General features: G+C 43.4%; 1 protein-coding gene across 5 annotated transcripts in view; it reads left to right on the top strand.

Moving 5' to 3' along the window:
• The window catches only part of SYNE1 (spectrin repeat containing nuclear envelope protein 1), a 667,130-nt gene that overhangs the window by 324,950 nt on the left and 321,318 nt on the right, over positions 1 to 20,862 (top strand). For all 5 annotated transcript variants that reach the window (XM_077283091.1, XM_077283090.1, XM_077283089.1 and 2 more), the window contains 2 exons: positions 3,362 to 3,515; positions 4,613 to 5,241. In XM_077283091.1, the coding sequence (XP_077139206.1) occupies positions 3,362 to 3,515; positions 4,613 to 5,241 (783 nt within the window). The remainder of the gene's footprint in view (positions 1 to 3,361; positions 3,516 to 4,612; positions 5,242 to 20,862) is intronic.

Raw genomic sequence — 20,862 nt, 5'->3', positions numbered from 1 at the left:
TAGGAAATGCAGTCTGAGCTAAACAGCCGGGACTGCTAAATAATACTTAGTAGCAAACTAGCACAGAAATGTGTGTAGCTGATGTATGGTATCTGACTGTATTTGCGCTGTCATACACTTTGTCACATTTTTCAAATTGATTGCAAATGTGAGTAAACAGGTGCTTACCTGTAAAATTGTGTGACCATTAATTAATAGACTCTTAATGGTAGCACAGTTTTTGCAGGTAAACAGCAATTTTAAACTTGAAAAATGGTGTGCCTGTTAGAAGTCAATATAAAATCCATGCCAAAATGCATTCAGTCATGGTTTTGGCTGCTTCACGGTGATGTCTCAGCTGTCCAGCAAAATTTCCTTAAAAGTAACCTGTCACCGCCAAAATTGAAGATGAGCTAAGCCCAACAGCATCAGGGGCTTATCTACAGCATTCTGTAATGCTGTAGATAAGCCCCCGATGTAACCTGAAAGATGAGAAAAAGAGGTTAGGTTATACTCACCCAGGGGCGGTCCGGCCCGATAGGCGTCGCTGTCCGGTCCGGGGCCTCCCATCTTCTTACGATGACGTCCTCTTCTTGTATTCATGCTGCGATGCAGGCTTACTTTGTCTGCCCTGTTGAGGACAGAGCAAAGTACTGCAGTACGAAGGTGCCGGGAAAGGTCAGAGAGGCCCGCCACCTGCGCACTGCAGTACTTTGTTGTGCCCTCAACAGGGTAGACAAAGTATGCCTGTGCCGGAGCCGCGGCAGGAAGACAAGAAGACGACAACATCCTATGAAGATAGGAGGCCCCGGACCGGACCGCGACACCCATCGGACCGGACCACCCCCCTCAGGTGAGCATAATCTAACCTTTTTCTCATCTTTCAGGATACATCGGGGGCTTATCTACAGCATTACAGAATTGTTGTGAATTCTGCTCTTGGGCTCCCTCCGGTGGTTATAAGTGGTAGCGCTGCTGTCTCTGGATCACAGCAGTCATCAGGTGTGTTCACTTTTTGCAATTCTGACTGGGCTATTTAGTCTTGCTCTACCCTTTAGTCAGTGCCAGTTGTCCATTGTTCCTGGAGGATTCACATCCCTGCCTGGTCTCTCTTGCTTTGCTGTTCATTTCAACCAAGATAAGTTCTGGCCTTGATATTTGCAGTCCACATGCTGTGGGCCTTACTGTTCAGTTCTTTTCCATGTTTTTGTCTTGTCCAGCTTGGTCTGTATAAGGATTTGTTTAGCCAAGCTGGTATCTCTGGAGATGCAGATATACCCTCCATATCTTTAGTTAGATGTGGAGATTTTGTATTTTCTGTGGTGGATATTTCCTAGTGTTTTAATACTGACCGCATAGTACTCTGTCCTATCCTTTCTATTTAGCTAGAAGTGGCCTCCTTTGCTAAATTCTGATTTCAGTCTGTGTATGTTTTTTCCCTCTCCTCTCACAGTCAATATTTGTGGGGGGCTGTCTATCCTTTGGGGATTTTCTCTGAGGCAAGATAGTTTTCCCTTTTCTATCTCTAGGGGTAATTAGTCCTCCAGCTGTGTCGAGATGTCTAGGGAGTGATAGGTACATTCCACGGCTACTTCTAGTTGCGGTGTTAAGTTCAGGGTCTGCGGTCCGTACAGGTACCACCTTCTCCAGAGTACGTCTCATGCTGCTCTTAGGCCACCTAATCATAACACAGAATACTGTAGATAAGCCCCTGATGCTGGTGGGCTTAGCTCATCTTCGATTTTGGCGGTGACAGCTTCCCTTTAAGTTCTTTCCCATACTTTTACAGAACATTGCCTGGACTACATATAATTGTATCCACTAGAGATGAGCAAATCAATTTGATGCAAATTGAATTATTGTTGATTTTTTTGGAAATTCACTAGACCAGTGGGATTCGAACAATTTTTGATTCATTTATTGTGAATCATTTACAATGTACTTTCCTCAATAGAACTTTGAGACAAGTGGATAAAAATCTATTCAACATGTGATCACAAATGTGCAAATCGCAAGCATGTGATCACATGACCTCCATTTTGAGTTGAGAATACAGGGGAATCATGACAATGCGCATTTTGCATGCTGTCACCATTCGGCATTCTGATAACACATTGTGTGACTGCAGAAGTTTCTTTTCAGACCGGAAAACCAACCTAACTTTTAATAACCTAAACCAGAAAATTACATAAATAATGTCATATTTTATGATAATTTGCATAAAATTATACAATATGTTAATCTGATAGAATGAGAGAAATGAGTATATATTTGGAGAGAAAGTCCATCCAAAGAGAGCAGTTGCTGGAGTAATATAGAAAAGTGTAACCTCAAAGCACGACCTAAAAATAGGTAACACCACAGTGACTGGAGAAATCGGGCAGGCAAACAGCAAAGGATTTAAATGGATTTTCTCTTACTTCAAAAATTGTCAATAAACCCAGAGCAGAGTAATAATAGATAAAATCCTGTGCTCGCCTCCTGGACCTGCACTCGCTACAATGTTCCCGTCGGTCTCGCTTCATCATCATCAATGTTCTCACGTTAATGCTGAAAAGACTAGTTCTGGGTATCTCTATGAAAAACAAAATGACTCACTGATCATATGTTCAGTAGTGATGAGCAAGCATTAAAGTGCTCGAGTACTCGTTGCTCGACCCGGGTAAGAGTATAATGGAAGTCAATAGGAAACTCAAGCATTTTTCCGGCATCCTCTCCTGGAGGTCTGGAGGGGGTCTAAAAATTACTGAAAACAATGGAAACAGCCTGAAATGGCATGGGAACAACATGGGTAAGACCCCTGGAAGCATCTCTGAATCCCAGGTTCCCGCTGGGAACAATGTCGTCACAGTATTACGCCACTTTTATGGACTGACAATGGAACATACAAAAATCGCAACTTAAAATGGATTTGACTGGAAAAAATGTTAAGAAACATTCTTTCCAGGATAATGACTTGTATATGCAGCAAATCAGCAGTCACTGATCGTCTGCAGCCTTCATGTTCTGTAAGAGTGGAAGAATCCAGTAGGAAGTGCACAGCCTCGGAGCTAGTCTGTATAGTAGTATAGGAGTTTTTATTACCCCTCCCTGGGCTCATTGATGATGACTTTTAAACTATAGGTCAACCTCTTTAATGGAGGTACAACTGTATTACTTAATTTTCCACTTTCTTCCATCAATAACAGAAGAAAAATTCCTAAAAAAATTATAGAATTTTTACTGCTTTTTTTTTAAAGAAAGAATCATTTCACTAGAAGGCTAAGGAGGAGGAATTTCAGCCAGAGACGTTTGTCTTACAACTTTCACACCCTAAACATTCAAAATACCATATATCAAATATTGTATTTATAACACTATTCTTATGGCCATATTTTTTTAGGATCAGTGTCATGGAGTCCATTATATGTGAACATCAGAAATTTGATGACTTGATACAAGAATTTTCCCTCTGGATTAAACAGTTTCTTAAAGACCTTCAGGAAGCCGCTGAAATTAAAACGTCTGACCATGAATCTGCCGTTCTTTTGAATGAGGTAACCATATTGCATCAGATGCTAAGTTATCATTGCTATACATATGCTTTATTGCTCAAAAGACAATGCTATGATTTATGATGAACTTGGTCATGTTGCATTTTAGTTTTCCGTTAAATGTACATGCCTGGAAAAACTCCAGACATTTAATGGAGACTGCGAAGAATGCCAAAAAGTGGCATCTGTCACTTATAGGGGATTTGTTTAATGGATAACTCATAAAAACATTTATCTTAATTTAATGAAATTCCACACTGACAGTGTCCATTCAATGAAATGAAACATCCAAAATGGCAGCACTAAGGCAGAACTCATAAGGAGGGGAAATAAAACAAAACTGATTAGTCTTGGTCTCTGACCAGCCATGGAGGGAATGTGGAGTGTTGGGTACCTTGATGCCTATTTAGAGGAGGTTGAAATAATTTTGGTATTCTATCCTTGATATCTATGGTTCTCTGTACATTATTTAGGTGACCATCTATGCCACCAGCTTTTATTTCCTCAGCTAAAAAAGGAATCCTTTGAAATTTCATTTCAGCCACACATGTAGTAGTAAATACACATTGTAGAGAGACAATCTCCATTTAGAGAAATGGGCAATATAATGAGAATGGAGGAATTATCAATGTAAGAATCTGTAAACTCCTCTATATTTGATAGATCTTGGTTCTTATAGCAGGCTTACCAAAATTTGACCTAACTTTCCAGTATTTTTATCTAATAAGACATTACTGGAACTGTGGGAAAGAAAGGTGCCCCGATCTTCTTCTTCTACTGCACTATACAATATCTGTACAATATCTGTTTTTGCAGTATACTGATGTATATCTGCCACAAGGAGACCAACTGAACACTGTTTTGGCCTTTGTCTGGCTTTTTAGCATGTTTGTCTAGAGCTATACATGCCCAAAAACCCAATGAAGACATAGTCATAGAACAGCAGCTTGTCATAAAAAATACGAGACTGTGGAAGAGCTCCAAATGCATTGTAAGCAATGAGTTACTCTATAGGCCTCAGTAACACGACAAGTTTAACCCTTCAATAGATATATTTAGGCACTGGTTGTATCCAAAATGATTTCTCCTATTATTTCCAGAACAATATAGCAAAGGTGAAAAGACAGCAGGAGGAAATAGACCATTTGAAGGCCCAGCTCACAAAGTTGTGCTCTCTCACAGTTCCAGTTGACCACTTTGTGTTGGAAGGACGGGTCACTGACTCTGTTCAGTTATATGAAGAAGCACTACAGATCACTGAGCGACGACAGGAGTCCCTCTCCAAGTTGGGCTCCTTCTTGAAAATACACCAAGAATCCTTAATTGTCCTCTGTAACTTAAAAGAAAAAGTTGAAGATGCAAGCAACCTAGATAAAGACAAATCTGAGTCTCTGGAGAAAGACATAGATAGAGTTGCTCAGGACATTGATGAATTAATAGCGCTGTCAGTAGGATTAGATACAGCTCTTACTAAAGCTCAGTACCACCTTAAGAGCTCCACTTTTGAGCAGAGGACATCCTGCAGGGCTCTGGCTGATAACCTGAATATGGAAATGGAAAAGGTTCAAAAGTTTCTGGGAACAAAACTCAGTGAAGCAGAAGCTCTTGGAGCACTCTGGAAATCATTCATTGATTGTAGGGAGAAGCTGCTCAAGACAATTGAAGATATTGAAGAAAAGGCGGATGGTGACGAGATGAAAGAGCCAACATTACAGGCTCTTCAGCAAAGGTAATGTTATAACACGACACATTTCCATTAATTGGCGTCATTTCAATAAGCTTTTGGGTGACACTATATTGTCTTTAGTTGGTAGATTCTACTAAGCAATGTTAGTAATTATTGTAGAAAATTTTAAAGATCTACCAAAGGTTTTCTTATCTGAGATAACACTGCACTGGGATGTCAGGGCACAAAAAAGTATAATTTGACACCTAGCTTAATTCGGTCAATGACTTGTTCAATGTAAAAAATGTCTTAATCCTCTTAAATTAGATAATTATTTGTAATAGATTATCAAGTTGATTTGTCATAACCTATTCTACATCTTAATTTGTTGTTTATGTTGAGATTTTAGTACAACTTAATAGCTAATCAGGCAGCTGAGTTATAGGGAGAGTAAAATAGGTAAGGGGGAAATTATGTAATGCAGTACAATACCTTCTAAACATGTCTGCCTGAATTTAGGGATTAAAAACCATAGTACATGCTATATAATGTATATATAGTATACACGCATATGATTGCATTACAGCATAATCAGACAATATAAAATATAGAAAAATCGATGAATCCAGCAGGAATGTAGTAAAATCACTAAATTTATTTCTTCATTTTTTTTTAAAAAAAGGAAAGGGTTGTATCCTATGGTACACCACTTGTACTGAAAGTTATAATTTCTTACAGCATTATGCACACATGGCAGCGTTCTTCCGACGCGTTTCGACTAACGTCTTAATCATGGTGGGATTACCATACCTTTCCTTTTTTTAACCCCTCCGCGCCATGCGCCGTACTAGTACTGCGCTGCCGACACTGCATTTGTGCCAGCCGCAGTACTAGTACGGCGCACCGATCACCGCGGTCTCACGCTGAGCGCCGCGGTGATCGGGTGCGGGTGTCAGCTGTATATGACAGCTGACACCCCGCAGCAATGCCCACGATCGGCGCTAGCGCCGATCGCGGGCATTTAACCCCTCTGATGCCGCTGTCAGTAGTGACAGCGGCATAGAGGGGGATCGCGCAGGGACGGGGGCTCCCTGCGCTCTCCCACCGGAGCAACGCGATCTCATCGCGTTTCTCCGGTGATCCGGAAGGAGTCCCCGGATCCAAGATGGCCGCGGGACTCCTTCCGGGTCATGAAATGCCCTGGCTAGCCGGCGCCTGCTGAGTGTTGCTGAGAGCAGGCGCCGGAAAGCCCCTGATCTTGCCTGTCAGATCGTTGATCTGACAGAGTGCTATGCACACTGTCAGATCAACGATCTGATGTAATACAGTGATGTCCCACCCTGGGACAATAGTAGAAAGTAAAAAAATAAACAATAGAATGTATAAAAAAAATAAAAAAAATCCCCAAATAAAGGAAAAAAAAAAATATTTCCCAGTAAATCCATTTATTTATGTAAATTAAAAAAAACAATAAAAGTACACATATTTGGTATCGCCGCGTCCGTAACGACCCGCTCTATAAAAGTATCCCACTAGTTAACCCCTTCAGTGAACACTGCAAAAAAAAAAAAAAACAAGGCAAAAAACAACGCTTTATTATCATACAGGCGAACAAAAAGTGGAATAACACGCGATCAAAAAGACGGATATAAATAACCATGGTACCGCTGAAAACGTCATCTTGTCCCGCAAAAAAAAAGCCGCCATACAGCATCATCAGGAGAAAAATAAAAAAGTTATAGCTCTCAGAATAAAGCGATGCAACAACAATTATTTTTTTATATAAAATAGTTTTTATTGTGTAAAAGCGCCAAAACATAAAAAAATTATATAAATGAGGTATCGCTGTAATCGTACTGAACTGAAGAATAATGCTGCTTTATCAATTTTACCACACGTGGAATGCTATAAACAACCCCCCAAAAAGAATTTCAGGAATTGCTGGTTTTTGTTCATTCCGCCTCCCAAAAATCGGAATAAAAAGCGATCAAAAAACAAGATCTCACATGACTCTGTGGGCAAAAATATGGATAAATTATAGCTCTCAAAATGTGGTGATGCAAAAACTATTTTTTCCAATAAAAAGCATCTTTTAGTGTGTGACGGCTGCCAATCATAAAAATCTGCCAAAAAAATGCTATAAAAGTAAATCAAACCCCCCTTCATCACCCCCTTAGTTAGGGAAAAATAATAAAATTTTTAAAAAAATGTATTTATTTCCATTTTCCCATTAGGGTTAGGGTTAGGGTTAGGGCTAGGGTTAGGGTTGGGGTTAGGGTTGGGGTTAGGGTTTGTTAGAATTGGGGGGTTTCCACTGTTTAGGCACATCAGGGGCTCTCCAAACGCGACATGGCGTCTGATCTCAATTCTAGCCAATTCTGCTTTGAACAAGTAAAACAGTGCTCCTTCCCTTCCGAGATCTGCCGTGCGCCAAACAGTGGTTCCCCCCATATACGGGGTATCAGCGTACTCCGCACAAATTGGACAACAACTTTTGTGGTCCAATTTCTCCTGTTACCCTTGGGAAAAAAAATGTGTGGGCTAAAATATCATTTTCGTAGAAAAGAAAATATTTTTTATTTTCACGGCTCCGCGTTATAAACTGTAGTGAAACACTTGTTGGTTCAAAGTTCTCACAACACATCTAGATAAGTTCCTTGGGGGGTCTAGTTTCCAATATAAGGTCACTTTTGGGGGGTTTCTACTGTTTAGGTACATCAGGGACTCTGCAAATGCAACATGACGCCTGCAGACCAATCCATCTAAGTCTGCATTTCAAACGGTGCTCCTTCCCTTCCGAGCTCTGCCTTGCGCCCAAACAGTGGTTCCCCCCCATATATGGGGTTTCAGCGTACTGAGCACAAATTGGATACCAACTTTTGTGGTCCAATTTCTCCTGTTACCCTTGGGAAAAAAAATGTGGGGGCTAAAATATCATTTTCGTGGAAATTTTTTTTTTTATTATTTTTACGGCTCTGCATTATAAACTGTAGTGAAACACTTGTTGGTTCAAAGTTCTCACAACACATCTAGATAAGTTCCTTGGGGGGTCTAGTTTCCAATATGGGGTCACTTGTGGGGGGTTTCTACTGTTTGGGTACATCAGGGACTCTGCAAATGCAACATGACGCCTGCAGACCAATCCATCTAAGTCTGCATTTCAAATGGCGCTCCTTCCCTTCCGAGCTCTGCCGTGTGCCCAAACAGTGGTTTCCCCTCATGTATGGGGTATCAGCGTACTCAGGACAAATTGGACAATAACTTTTGTGGTCCAATTTCTCCTGTTACCCTTGGGAAAAAAAAATTGCGGGTTAAAACATCATTTTGTGGAAAGAAAAAATGATTTTTTAATTTTCACGGCGCTACATTCTAAACTTTAGTGAAACAATTGGGGGTTAAAAGTGCTCACCACACATCTAGATAAGTTCCTTAGGGGGTCTTCTTTCCAAAATGGGGTCACTTGTGGGGGGTTTCTACTGTTTAGGCACGTCAGGGGCTCTCCAAACGTGACATGGGTTCTGATCTCAATTCCAGCCAATTTTGCATTGAAAAGTCAAATGGCGCTCCTTCCCTTCCGAGCTCTGCCATGTGCCCAAACATTGGTTTACCCCAACATGTGCAGTATCGGCATACTCAGGACAAATTGTACAACGACTTTTGTGGTCCAATTTATCCTGTTACCCTTGGGAAAATAAAAAATTTGGGTCGAAAAGATCATTTTTTGTGAAAATTAATATGAAATTTTTTTATGGCTCTACATTATAAACTTCTGTGAAGCACTTGGAGGTTCAAAGTGCTCACCACACATCTAGATAAGTTCCTTAGGGGGTCTACTTTCCAAAATGGTGTCACTTGTGGGGGTTTCCACTGTTTAGGCACATCAGGGGCTCTCCAATCGCGACATGGGTTCCGATCTCAATTCCAGCAAATTTTGCATTGAAAAGTCAAATGGCGCTCCTTCCCTTCCGAGCTCTGCCATGTGCCCAAACATTGGTTTACCCCTACATGTGGGGTATCGTCGTACTCAGGACAAATTGTACAATGACTTTTGTGGTCCAATTTCTCCTGTTACCCTTGGTAAGATAAAACAAATTGGATCTGAAATAAAAAATTTTGTGAAAAAAAAGTTAAATGTTCAATTTTTTTTAAACATTCCAAAAATTCCTGTGAAGCACCTGAAGGGTTAATAAAATTTTTGAATGTGGTTTTGAGTACCTTGAGGGGTGCAGTTTTTAGAATGGTGTCACTTTTGGGTATTTTCTGTCATATAGACCCCTCAAAGTCACTTCAAGTGTGAGGTGGTCCGTAAAAAAAATGGTTTTGCAAATTTTGTTGCAAAAATGAGAAATCACTGGTCAACTTTTAACCCTTATAACTCCCTAACAAAAAAAAATTATGTTTCCAAAATTGTGCTGATGTAAAGCAGACATGCGGGAAATGTTGTTTATTAACTATATTATGTGATATAACTCTCTAATTTAAGGGCATAAAAGCGAATAATTTGAAAATTGCAAAATTTTCATAATTTTTGACAAATTTCTTTTTTTTTCACAAATAAATGCAAGTCATATCGAAGAAGTTTTACTACTATCATGAAGTACAATATGTCACGAGAAAAAAATGTCAGAATCACCAGCATCCGTTGAAGCGTTTCAGAGTTATGACCTCATAAAGTGACAGTGGTCAGAATTGTAAAAATTGGCCCTGTCACTTAGGTGAAAACAGGCTTCGGGGTGAAGGGGTTAAAAAAAATGAAGAAATAAATTTAGTGATTTTACTACATTCCTGCTGGATTCATCATTTTTTCTGTGGACTGAGTGCTCAACTTTTCCGTGCAGGAACAGGTGTGGAATAGCCGATATTCAGGTGAGCTGACTATCTTTTGTTTTTTTGTGAATATAAAATATAGTTGTAAAACCAGACGAATTTCCCAATTGAGACAATGACAATACTATAAGAAATGGTGCCAGAAGAAAAAAGAAGAAATAGGGTAAAACAATTATGTATCATATAAATATATAAAGTTTATTAACCCCTTAGCGACCTTTGACGCATACGCTGCGTCATGAAAGTCGGTGCCAAAACGACCTATGACGCAGCGTATGCGTCATGGAGGGATCGCGCTCCTGCAGATCGGGTGAAAGGGTTAACTCCAATTTCACCCGATCTGCAGAGACAGGGGGAGTGGTGCTTCAGCCCAGGGGGGGTGGCTTCACCCCCTCGTGGCTACGATCGCTCTGATTGGCTGTTGAAAGTGAAACTGCCAATCAGAGCGATTTGTAATATTTCACCCAAAAAAACGGTGAAATATTACAATCCAGCCATGGCCGATGCTGCAATATCATCGGCCATGGCTGGAAAACCTAACCTGCCCCCACCCCACCCCACCGATCGCCCCCCCGGTGCTCTGTTACGGGGTCCGGTCCCCTCCGTCCGCCTGCCGGCTCCTCCGTCCTCCTGCCCGCTCCCCCCGTGCTCCGGTGCCCCCTCCCTGTGCTCCGGTCCCCCCCCCGTGATCCGATCACCCCCCCCTACATACTTACCTGGCCTCCCGGTGTCCGTCCGGCTTCTCCATGGGCGCCGCCATTGTCCAAGATGGCGGGCGCACGCGCACTGCGCCCGCAGAGTCTGCCTGCTGGCAGATTCGTTCCAGATCTATTTTGATCACTGCGATATAGCCTATCGCAGTGATCAAAATAAAAAAAAGTAAATGACCCCCCCCCCCCCTTTATCACCCCCATAGGGAGAATAATAAAAATAAATAAAATATTTTTATTTTTTTTTCTGCTAGGGTTAGGGTTAGAACTAGGGTTAGAATTAGGGTTAGAATTAGGGGTAGGGGTAGGGTTAGGGGTAGGGTTAGGGCATATGCACACAGTGCAGATTTGGCTGCGAATCCGCAGCGGATTGCCGCGGATCCGCAGCGGATCGGCCGCGGATCCGCAGCGGATCGGCCGCGGATCCGCAGCGGATCGGCCGCGGATCCGCAGCGGATTGGCCGCTGCGAATTCGTAGCAGTTTTCCATCAGGTTTACAGTACCATGTACACCTATGGAAAACCAAATCCGCTGTGCCCATGGTGCGGAAAATTCCGTGCGGAAACGCTGTGTTGTATTTTCCGCAGCATGTCAATTTTGTGCGGATTCCGCAGCGTTTTACACCTGTTCCTCAATAGGAATCCGCAGGTGAAATCCGCACAAAAAAACACTGGAAATCCGCTGTAAATCCGTAGGTAAAACGCAGTGCCTTTTACCTGCGGATTTTTCAAAAATGGTGCGGAAAAATCTCACACGAATCCGCAAAGTGGGCACATAGCCTTAGGGTTAGGGTTGGAATTAGAGTTAGGGTACCGTCTCACAGTGGCACTTTTGTCGCTACGACGGTACGATCCGTGACGTTCCAGCGATATCCATATGATATCGCTGTGTCTGACACGCAGCAGCGATCAGGGACCCTGCTGAGAATCGTACGTCGTAGCAGATCGTTTGGAACTTTCTTTCGTCGCTGGATCTCCCGCTGTCATCGCTGGATCGTTGTGTGTGACAGCGATACAGCGATGTGTTCACTTGTAACCAGGGTAAACATCGGGTTACTAAGCGCAGGGCCGCGCTTAGTAACCCGATGTTTACCGTGGTTACCAGCGTAAAAGTAAAAAAAAAAAAAAAAAAACGTACATACTCACATTTCGGTGTCCTTCAGGTCCCTTGCCGTCTGCTTCCCGCTCTGACTGTCTGCCGGCCGGAAAGTGAGAGCACAGCACAGCAGTGACGTCACCGCTGCGCTCTGCTCTCACTGTACGGCGGCACTCAGTCAGAGCGGGAAGCAGACGGCAAGGGACCTGAAGGACACCGAAATGTGAGTATGTACGTTTTTTTTTTTTTACTTTTACGCTGGTAACCACAGTAAACATCGGGTTACTAAGCGCGGCCCTGCGCTTAGTAACCCGATGTTTACCCTGGTTACCCGGGACCTTGGCATCATTGGTCGCTGGAGAGCGGTCTGTGTGACAGCTCCCCAGCGACCACACAATGACTTTCCAACGATCACAGCCAGGTCGTATCGCTGGTCGTGATCGTTGGTAAATCGTTATGTGAGACGGTACCCTTAGGGTTGGAATTAGGGCTAGGGTTGGAAATAGGGTTAAGATTAGGCTTGTGGTTAGGGTTAAGGATAGGGTTAGGGGTGTGTTGGGGTTACAGTTGTGGGTAGGGTTGGAATTAGGGTTAGGATTAGGGTTGGATTTAGGGTTACGGGTGTGTTGGGGTTAGGGTTGTGGTTAGGGGTGTGTTGGGGTTAGGGTTGTGATTAGGGTTATGGCTACAGTTGGGATTAGGATTAGGGGTGTGTTGGGGTTAGTGTTGAAGTTAGAATTGAGGGGTTTCCACTGTTTAGGCACATCAGGGGTCTCCAAACGCAACATGGCGCCACCATTGATTCCAGCCAATCTTGCGTTCAAAAAGTCAAATGGTGTGCCCTCCCTTCCAAGCCCCGACGTGCGCCCAAACAGTGGTTTACCCCCACATATGGGATACCAGCGTACTCAGGACAAACTGGGCAACAACTATTGGGGTCCAATTTCTCCTGTTACCCTTGCAAAAATAAAAAATTACTTGCTAAAACATAATTTTGAGGAAAGAACAATTATTTTTTATTTTCACGGCTCTACGTTATAAACTTATGTGAAACACTTGGGGGTTGAAAGTGCTCACCACACATCTAGATAAGATCCTTTTGGGGTCTAGTTTCCAAAATGGGGTCACTTGTGGGTTTTTTCTACTGTTTAGGCACATCAGGGGCTCTGCAAATGCAACGTGACGCCCGCAGACCATTCCATCAAAGTCTGCATTTCAAATGTCACTACTTCCCTTCCGAGTCCTGACGTGCGCCCAAACAGTGGTTTACCCCCACATATGAGGTATCAGCGTACTCACAACAAACTGCGCAACAAATATTGGGGTCCAATTTCTCCTGTTACCCTTGTGAAAATAAACAATTGCTTGCTAAAACATCTTTTTTGAGGAAAGAAAAATTATTTTTTATTTTCACGGCTCTGCGTTGTAAACTTCTGTGAAGCACTTGGGGGTTGAACGTGCTCACCACACATCTAGATAAGTTCCTTGGGGGGTCTAGTTTCCAAAATGGGGTCACTTGTGGGGGGTTTCTACTGTTTAGGCACATCAGGGGCTCTGCAAACGTAACATGATTCCCGCAGACCATTCCATCAAAGTCTGCATTCCAAATCGTCACTACTTCCCTTCCGAGCCCCGCCATGTGCCCAAACAGTGGTTTACCCCCACATATGGGGTATCAGCGTACTCAGGAGAAACTGGACAACAACTTTAGGGGTCAAATTTTTCCTGTTACCCTTGGGAAAATTAAAAAATTCTGGGCTAAAAAAATATTTTTGAGGAAAGAAAACACATTTTTTATTTTCACGGCTCTGCGTTATAAACTTCTGTGAAGCACTTGGGGGTTCAAAGTGCTCACCACACATCTAGATAAGTTCCCTTGGGGGTCTAGTTTTCAAAGTGGGGTCAATTGTGGGGAGTTCCTACTGTTTAGGCACATCAGGGGCTCTGCAAACACAACGTGACGCCCGCAGAGCATTCCATTAAAGTCTGCATTTCAAAACGTCACTACTTCCCTTCCGCTCCCCGACGTGTGCCAAAACAGTGGTTTACCCCCACATATGGGGTATCAGCGTACTCAGGAGAAACTGCACAACAACTTTTGGGGTCCAATTTCTCCTGTTACCCTTGGGAAAATAAAAAATTGTGGGTTAAAAAATCATTTTTGAGGAAAGAAAAATAATTTTTTATTTTCATGGCTCGGCGTTATAAACTTCTGTGAAGCACTTGAGGGTTCAAAGTGCTCACCACACATCTAGATTAGTTCCTTGGGAGGTCTAGTTTCCAAAATGGGGTCACTTGTGCGGGAGCTCCAATGTTTAGGCACACAGGGGCTCTCCAAACGCGACATGGTGTCCGCTAATGATTGAAGCTAATTTTCCATTCAAAAAGCCAAATGGCGTGCCTTCCCTTCCGAGCCCTGCCGTGCGCCCAAACAGTGGTTTACCCCCACATATGAGGTATCATCGTACTCAGGACAAACTGGAAAACAATATTTGGGGTCCAATTTTTCCTATTATCCTTGGGAAAATAAAAAACTCCGGGCTAAAAATCATTTTTGAGGAAAGAAAAATATTTTTTTATTTTCATGGCTCTGCGTTATAAACTTCTGTGAAGCACCTGGGGGTTATAAGTGCTCACTATGCATCTAGATAAGTTCCTTGGGGGGTCTAGTTTCCAAAATGGGGTCACTTGTAGGGGAGCTCCAATGTTTAGGCACACAGGGGCTCTCCGAACGCAACATGGTGTCCATTAACGTTTGGAGCTAATTTTCCATTGAAAAAGTCAAATGGCGCGCCTTCCCTTCCAAGCCTTGCCGTGCACCCAAACAGTGGTTTACCCCCACATATGAGGTATCGGCGTACTCAGGAGAAATTGCCCAACACATTTTAGGATCCATTTTATCCTGTTGCCCATGTGAAAATGAAAAAATTGAGGCAAAAACAAATTTTGTGTGAAAAAAAAGTACTTTTTCATTTTTACGGATCAATTTGTGAAGCTCCTGAGGGTTTAAAGTGCTCACTATGCATCTAGATAAGTTCCTTGGGGGGTCTAGTTTCCAAAATGGGGTCACTTGTGGGGGAGCTCCAATGTTTAGGCACACAGGGGCTCTCCAAACCTGACATGGTGTCCGCTAACGATGGAGATAATTTTTCATTCAAAAAGTCAAATGGCGCTCCTTCCCTTCCGAGCCTTACCATGTGCCCAAACAGTAGTTTACCCCCACATATGAGGTATTGTCGTACTCAGGAGAAATTGCCCAACAAATTTTAGGATCCATTTTATTCTGTTGCCCATGTGAAAATGAAAAAATTGAGGCTAAAAGAAAATTTGTGTGAAAAAAAAGTACTTTTTAATTTTTACGGATTAATTTGTGAAGCACCTGAGGGTTTAAAGTGCTCACTATGCTTCTAGATAAGTTCCTTGGGGGGTCTAGTTTCCAAAATGGGGTCACTTGTGGGGGAGCTCCAATGTTTAGGCACACGGGGGCTCTCCAAACGCGACATGGTGTCCGCTAAAGATTGGAGCCAATTTTTCATTCAAAAAGTCAAATGGCGCTCCTTCCCTTCCGAGCCCTGCCGTGCGCCCAAACAGTGGTTTACCCCCACATATGAGGCATCAGCGTACTCAGGACAAATTGGACAACAACATTCGTGGTCCAGTTTCTCCTTTTACCCTTGGGAAAATAAAAAAATTGTTGCGAAAAGATCATTTTTGTGACTAAAAAGTTAAATGTTAATTTTTCCCCTCCTTGTTGCTTCTGCTGCTGTGAAACACCTGAAGGGTTAATACACTTCTTGAATGTGGTTTTGAGCACCTTGAGGGGTGCAGTTTTTAGAATGGTGTCACTTTTGGGTATTTTCAGCCATATAGAACCCTCAAACTGACTTCAAATGTGAGGTGGTCCCTAAAAAAAATGGTTTTGTAAATTTTGTTGTAAAAATGAGAAATCACTGGTCAAATTTTAACCCTTATAACTTCCTAGCAAAAAAAAAATTTCTTTCCAAAATTGTGCTGATGTAAAGTAGACATGTGGGAAATGTTATTTATTAACTATTTTGTGTCACATAACTCTCTGGTTTAACAGAATAAAAATTCAAAATGTGAAAATTGCAAAATTTTCAAAATTTTCGCCAAATTTCCGTTTTTTTCACAAATAAACTCAGAAATTATCGACCTAAATTTACCACTAACATGAAGCCCAATATGTCACGAAAAAACAATCTCAGAACCGCAAGGATCCATTGAAGCGTTCCGGAGTTATTACCTCATAAAGGGACACTGGTCAGAATTGCAAAAAACGGCAAGGTCATTAAGGCCAAAATAGGCTGGGTCATGAAGGGGTTAATAAAACTATATAACAGACAAATGCACAGTAGTATGGGAGAGTGTCATGATTCTCAATGGCGAGAGAACATAGCCCAGCATATATAAGAACTAGCTCTTGGAAGATGGAATCTAAACTGACCATGAACTAAACCTGCCGCACAATTAACAGTGGCCGGGTAGCGTGCCTACGTTTTATCCCTAGACGCCCAGCACCAGCCGGAGGACTAACTAATCCTAGCAGAGGAAAATACAGTCCTGGCTCACCTCTAGAGAAATTTCCCCAAAAGGCAGACAGAGGCCCCCACATATATTGGCGGTGATTTTAGATGAAATGACAAACGTAGTATGAAAATAGGTTTAGCAAAATCGAGGTCCGCTTACTAGATAGCAGGAAGACAGAAAGGGCACTTTCATGGTCAGCTGAAAACCCTATCAAAACACCATCCAGAAATTACTTTAAGACTCTAGTATTAACTCATAACACCAGAGTGGCAATTTCAGATCACAAGAGCTTTCCAGACACAGTAACGAAACAGCAGCTGTGAACTGGAACAAAATGCAAAAACAAACAAGGACGAAAGTCCAACTTAGCTGGGAGTTGTCTAGTAGCAGGAACATGCAAAGAAAGGCTTCTGATTACATTGTTGACCGGCATGAAACTGACAGAGGAGCAAGGTTATATAGAGACTCCCACATCCTGATGGGAACAGGTGAACAGAGAGGATGATGCACACAAGTTCAATTCCACCAGTGGCCACCGGGGGAGCCCAGAATCCAATTTCACAACAGTACCCCCCCCTCAAGGAGGGGGCACCGAACCCTCACCAGAACCACCAGGGCGATCAGGATGAGCCCTATGAAAGGCACGGACAAGATCGGAGGCATGAACATCAGAGGCAGTCACCCAAGAATTATCCTCCTGACCGTATCCCTTCCATTTGACCAGATACTGGAGTTTCCGTCTGGAAACACGGGAGTCTAAGATCTTTTCCAACTCCAACTCACCCTCAACCAACACCGGAGCAGGAGGCTCAACGGAAGGCACAACCGGTACCTCATACCTGCGCAATAATGACCGATGAAAAACATTATGAATAGAAAAAGATGCAGGGAGGTCCAAACGGAAGGACACAGGGTTAAGAATCTCCAATATCTTGTACGGGCCGATGAACCGAGGCTTAAACTTAGGAGAAGAAACCCTCATAGGGACAAAACGAGAAGACAACCACACCAAGTCCCCAACACAAAGCCGAGGACCAACACGACGACGGCGGTTGGCAAAAAGCTGAGTCTTCTCCTGGGACAACTTCAAATTGTCCACTACCTGCCCCCAAATCTGATGCAACCTCTCCACCACAGCATCCACTCCAGGACAATCCGAAGATTCCACCTGACCGGAGGAAAATCGAGGATGAAACCCCGAATTACAGAAAAACGGGGACACCAAGGTGGCAGAGCTGGCCCGATTATTGAGGGCGAACTCCGCCAATGGCAAAAAAGCAACCCAATCATCCTGATCCGCAGACACAAAACACCTCAAATATGTCTCCAAGGTCTGATTAGTCCGCTCGGTCTGGCCATTAGTCTGAGGATGGAAAGCAGACGAAAAAGACAAATCTATGCCCATCCTAGCACAGAATGCCCGCCAAAATCTAGACACGAATTGGGTCCCTCTGCCAGAAACGATATTCTCCGGAATACCATGCAAACGAACAACATTTTGAAAAAACAGAGGAAAAAGACAAATCTATGCCCATCCTAGCACAGAATGCCCGCCAAAATCTAGACACGAATTGGGTCCCTCTGCCAGAAACGATATTCTCCGGAATACCATGCAAACGAACAACATTTTGAAAAAACAGAGGAACCAACTCGGAAGAAGAAGGCAACTTAGGCAAGGGAACCAAATGGACCATCTTAGAGAAACGGTCACACACCACCCAGATGACAGACATCTTCTGAGAAACAGGCAGATCCGAAATAAAATCCATCGAGATGTGCGTCCAAGGCCTCTTCGGAATAGGCAAGGGCAACAACAATCCACTAGCCCGAGAACAACAAGGCTTGGCCCGAGCACAAACGTCACAAGACTGCACAAAGCCTCGCACATCTCGTGACAGGGAAGGCCACCAGAAGGACCTTGCCACCAAATCCCTGGTACCAAAGATTCCAGGATGACCTGCCAACGCAGAAGAATGAACCTCAGAGATGACTCTACTGGTCCAATCATCAGGAACAAACAGTCTACCAGGTGGGCAACGATCCGGTCTATCCGCCTGAAACTCCTGCAAGGCCCGCCGCAGGTCTGGAGAAACGGCAGACAATATCACTCCATCCTTAAGGATACCTGTGGGCTCAGAATTACCAGGGGAGTCAGGCTCAAAACTCCTAGAAAGGGCATCCGCCTTAACATTCTTAGAACCCGGTAGGTATGACACCACAAAATTAAACCGAGAGAAAAACAACGACCAGCGCGCCTGTCTAGGATTCAGGCGCCTGGCAGACTCAAGGTAAATTAAATTTTTGTGGTCAGTCAATACCACCACCTGATGTCTGGCCCCCTCAAGCCAGTGACGCCACTCCTCAAAAGCCCACTTCATGGCCAAAAGCTCCCGATTCCCAATATCATAATTCCGCTCGGCGGGCGAAAATTTACGGGAAAAAAAAGCACAAGGTCTCATAACGGGGCAGTCGGAACTTCTCTGCGACAACACCGCCCCAGCTCCGATTTCAGAAGCGTCGACCTCAACCTGAAAAGGAAGAGCAACATCAGGCTGACGCAACACAGGGGCGGAAGAAAAGCGGCGCTTAAGCTCCCGAAAGGCCTCCACAGCATCAGGGGACCAATCAGCAACATCAGCACCCTTCTTAGTCAAATCACTCAATGGTTTAACAACATCAGAAAAACCAGCAATAAATCGACGATAAAAGTTAGCAAAGCCCAAAAATTTCTGAAGACTCTTAAGAGAAGAGGGTTGCGTCCAATCACAAATAGCCTGAACCTTGACAGGATCCATCTCGATGGAAGAGGGGGAAAAAATGTATCCCAAGAAGGAAATCTTTTGAACCCCAAAAACGCACTTAGAACCCTTCACACACAAGGAATTAGACCGCAAAACCTGAAAAACCCTCCTGACCTGCTGGACATGAGAGTCCCAGTCATCCGAAAAAATCAGAATATCATCCAGATACACAATCATAAATTTATCCAAATAATCGCGGAAAATGTCATGCATAAAGGACTGGAAGACTGAAGGGGCATTTGAAAGACCAAAAGGCATCACCAAATACTCAAAGTGGCCCTCGGGCGTATTAAATGCGGTTTTCCACTCATCCCCCTGCTTGATTCGCACCAAATTATACGCCCCACGGAGATCAATCTTAGAGAACCACTTGGCCCCCTTTATACGAGCAAACAAATCAGTCAGCAGTGGTAACGGATATTGATATTTAACCGTGATTTTATTCAAAAGCCGATAATCAATACACGGCCTCAAAGAGCCATCTTTCTTAGACACAAAGAAAAAACCGGCTCCTAAGGGAGATGACGAAGGACGAATATGTCCCTTTTCCAAGGACTCCTTTATATATTCTCGCATAGCAGCGTGTTCAGGCACAGACAGATTAAATAAACGACCCTTAGGGTATTTACTACCCGGAATCAAATCTATGGCACAATCGCACTCCCGGTGCGGAGGTAGTGAACCAAGCTTGGGTTCTTCAAAAACGTCACGATAGTCAGACAAGAATTCAGGAATCTCAGAGGGAATAGATGATGAAATGGAAACCAAAGGTACGTCCCCATGAGTCCCTTTACATCCCCAGCTTAACACAGACATAGCTTTCCAGTCGAGGACTGGGTTATGAGATTGCAGCCATGGCAATCCTAGCACCAAAACATCATGTAGATTATACAGCACCAGAAAGCGAATAATCTCCTGGTGATCCGGATTAATACGCATAGTTACTTGTGTCCAGTATTGTGGTTTATTACTAGCCAATGGGGTGGAGTCAATCCCCTTCAGAGGTATAGGAGCTTCCAAAGGCTCCAAATCATACCCACAGCGTTTGGCAAAGGACCAATCCATAAGACTCAAAGCGGCGCCAGAGTCGACATAGGCGTCCGCGGTAATAGATGATAAAGAACAAATCAGGGTCACAGATAGAATAAACTTAGACTGTAAAGTGCTAATTGAAACAGACTTGTCAAGCTTCTTAGTACGCTTAGAGCATGCTGATATAACATGAGTTGAATCACCACAATAGAAGCACAACCCATTTTTTCGTCTAAAATTCTGCCGCTCGCTTCTGGACAGAATTCTATCACATTGCATATTTTCTGGCGTCTTCTCAGTAGACACCGCCAAATGGTGCACAGGTTTGCGCTCCCGCAGACGCCTATCGATCTGAATAGCCATTGTCATGGACTCATTCAGACCCGCAGGCACAGGGAACCCCACCATAACATCCTTAATGGCATCAGAGAGACCTTCTCTGAAAATCGCCGCCAGGGCGCACTCATTCCACTGAGTAAGCACAGACCATTTACGGAATTTTTGGCAGTATATTTCAGCTTCATCTTGCCCCTGAGATAGGGACATCAAAGCTTTTTCCGCCTGAAGCTCTAAATGAGGTTCCTCATAAAGCAACCCCAAGGCCAGAAAAAACGCATCCACATTGAGCAAAGCAGGATCCCCTGGTGTCAATGCAAAAGCCCAATCTTGAG

The sequence above is a fragment of the Ranitomeya variabilis genome, chromosome 2 (genome assembly GCF_051348905.1).
Source record: "Ranitomeya variabilis isolate aRanVar5 chromosome 2, aRanVar5.hap1, whole genome shotgun sequence".
NCBI classification, from domain to species: domain Eukaryota; kingdom Metazoa; phylum Chordata; class Amphibia; order Anura; family Dendrobatidae; genus Ranitomeya; species Ranitomeya variabilis.
This window is presented reverse-complemented; position numbering and strand designations above follow the sequence as displayed.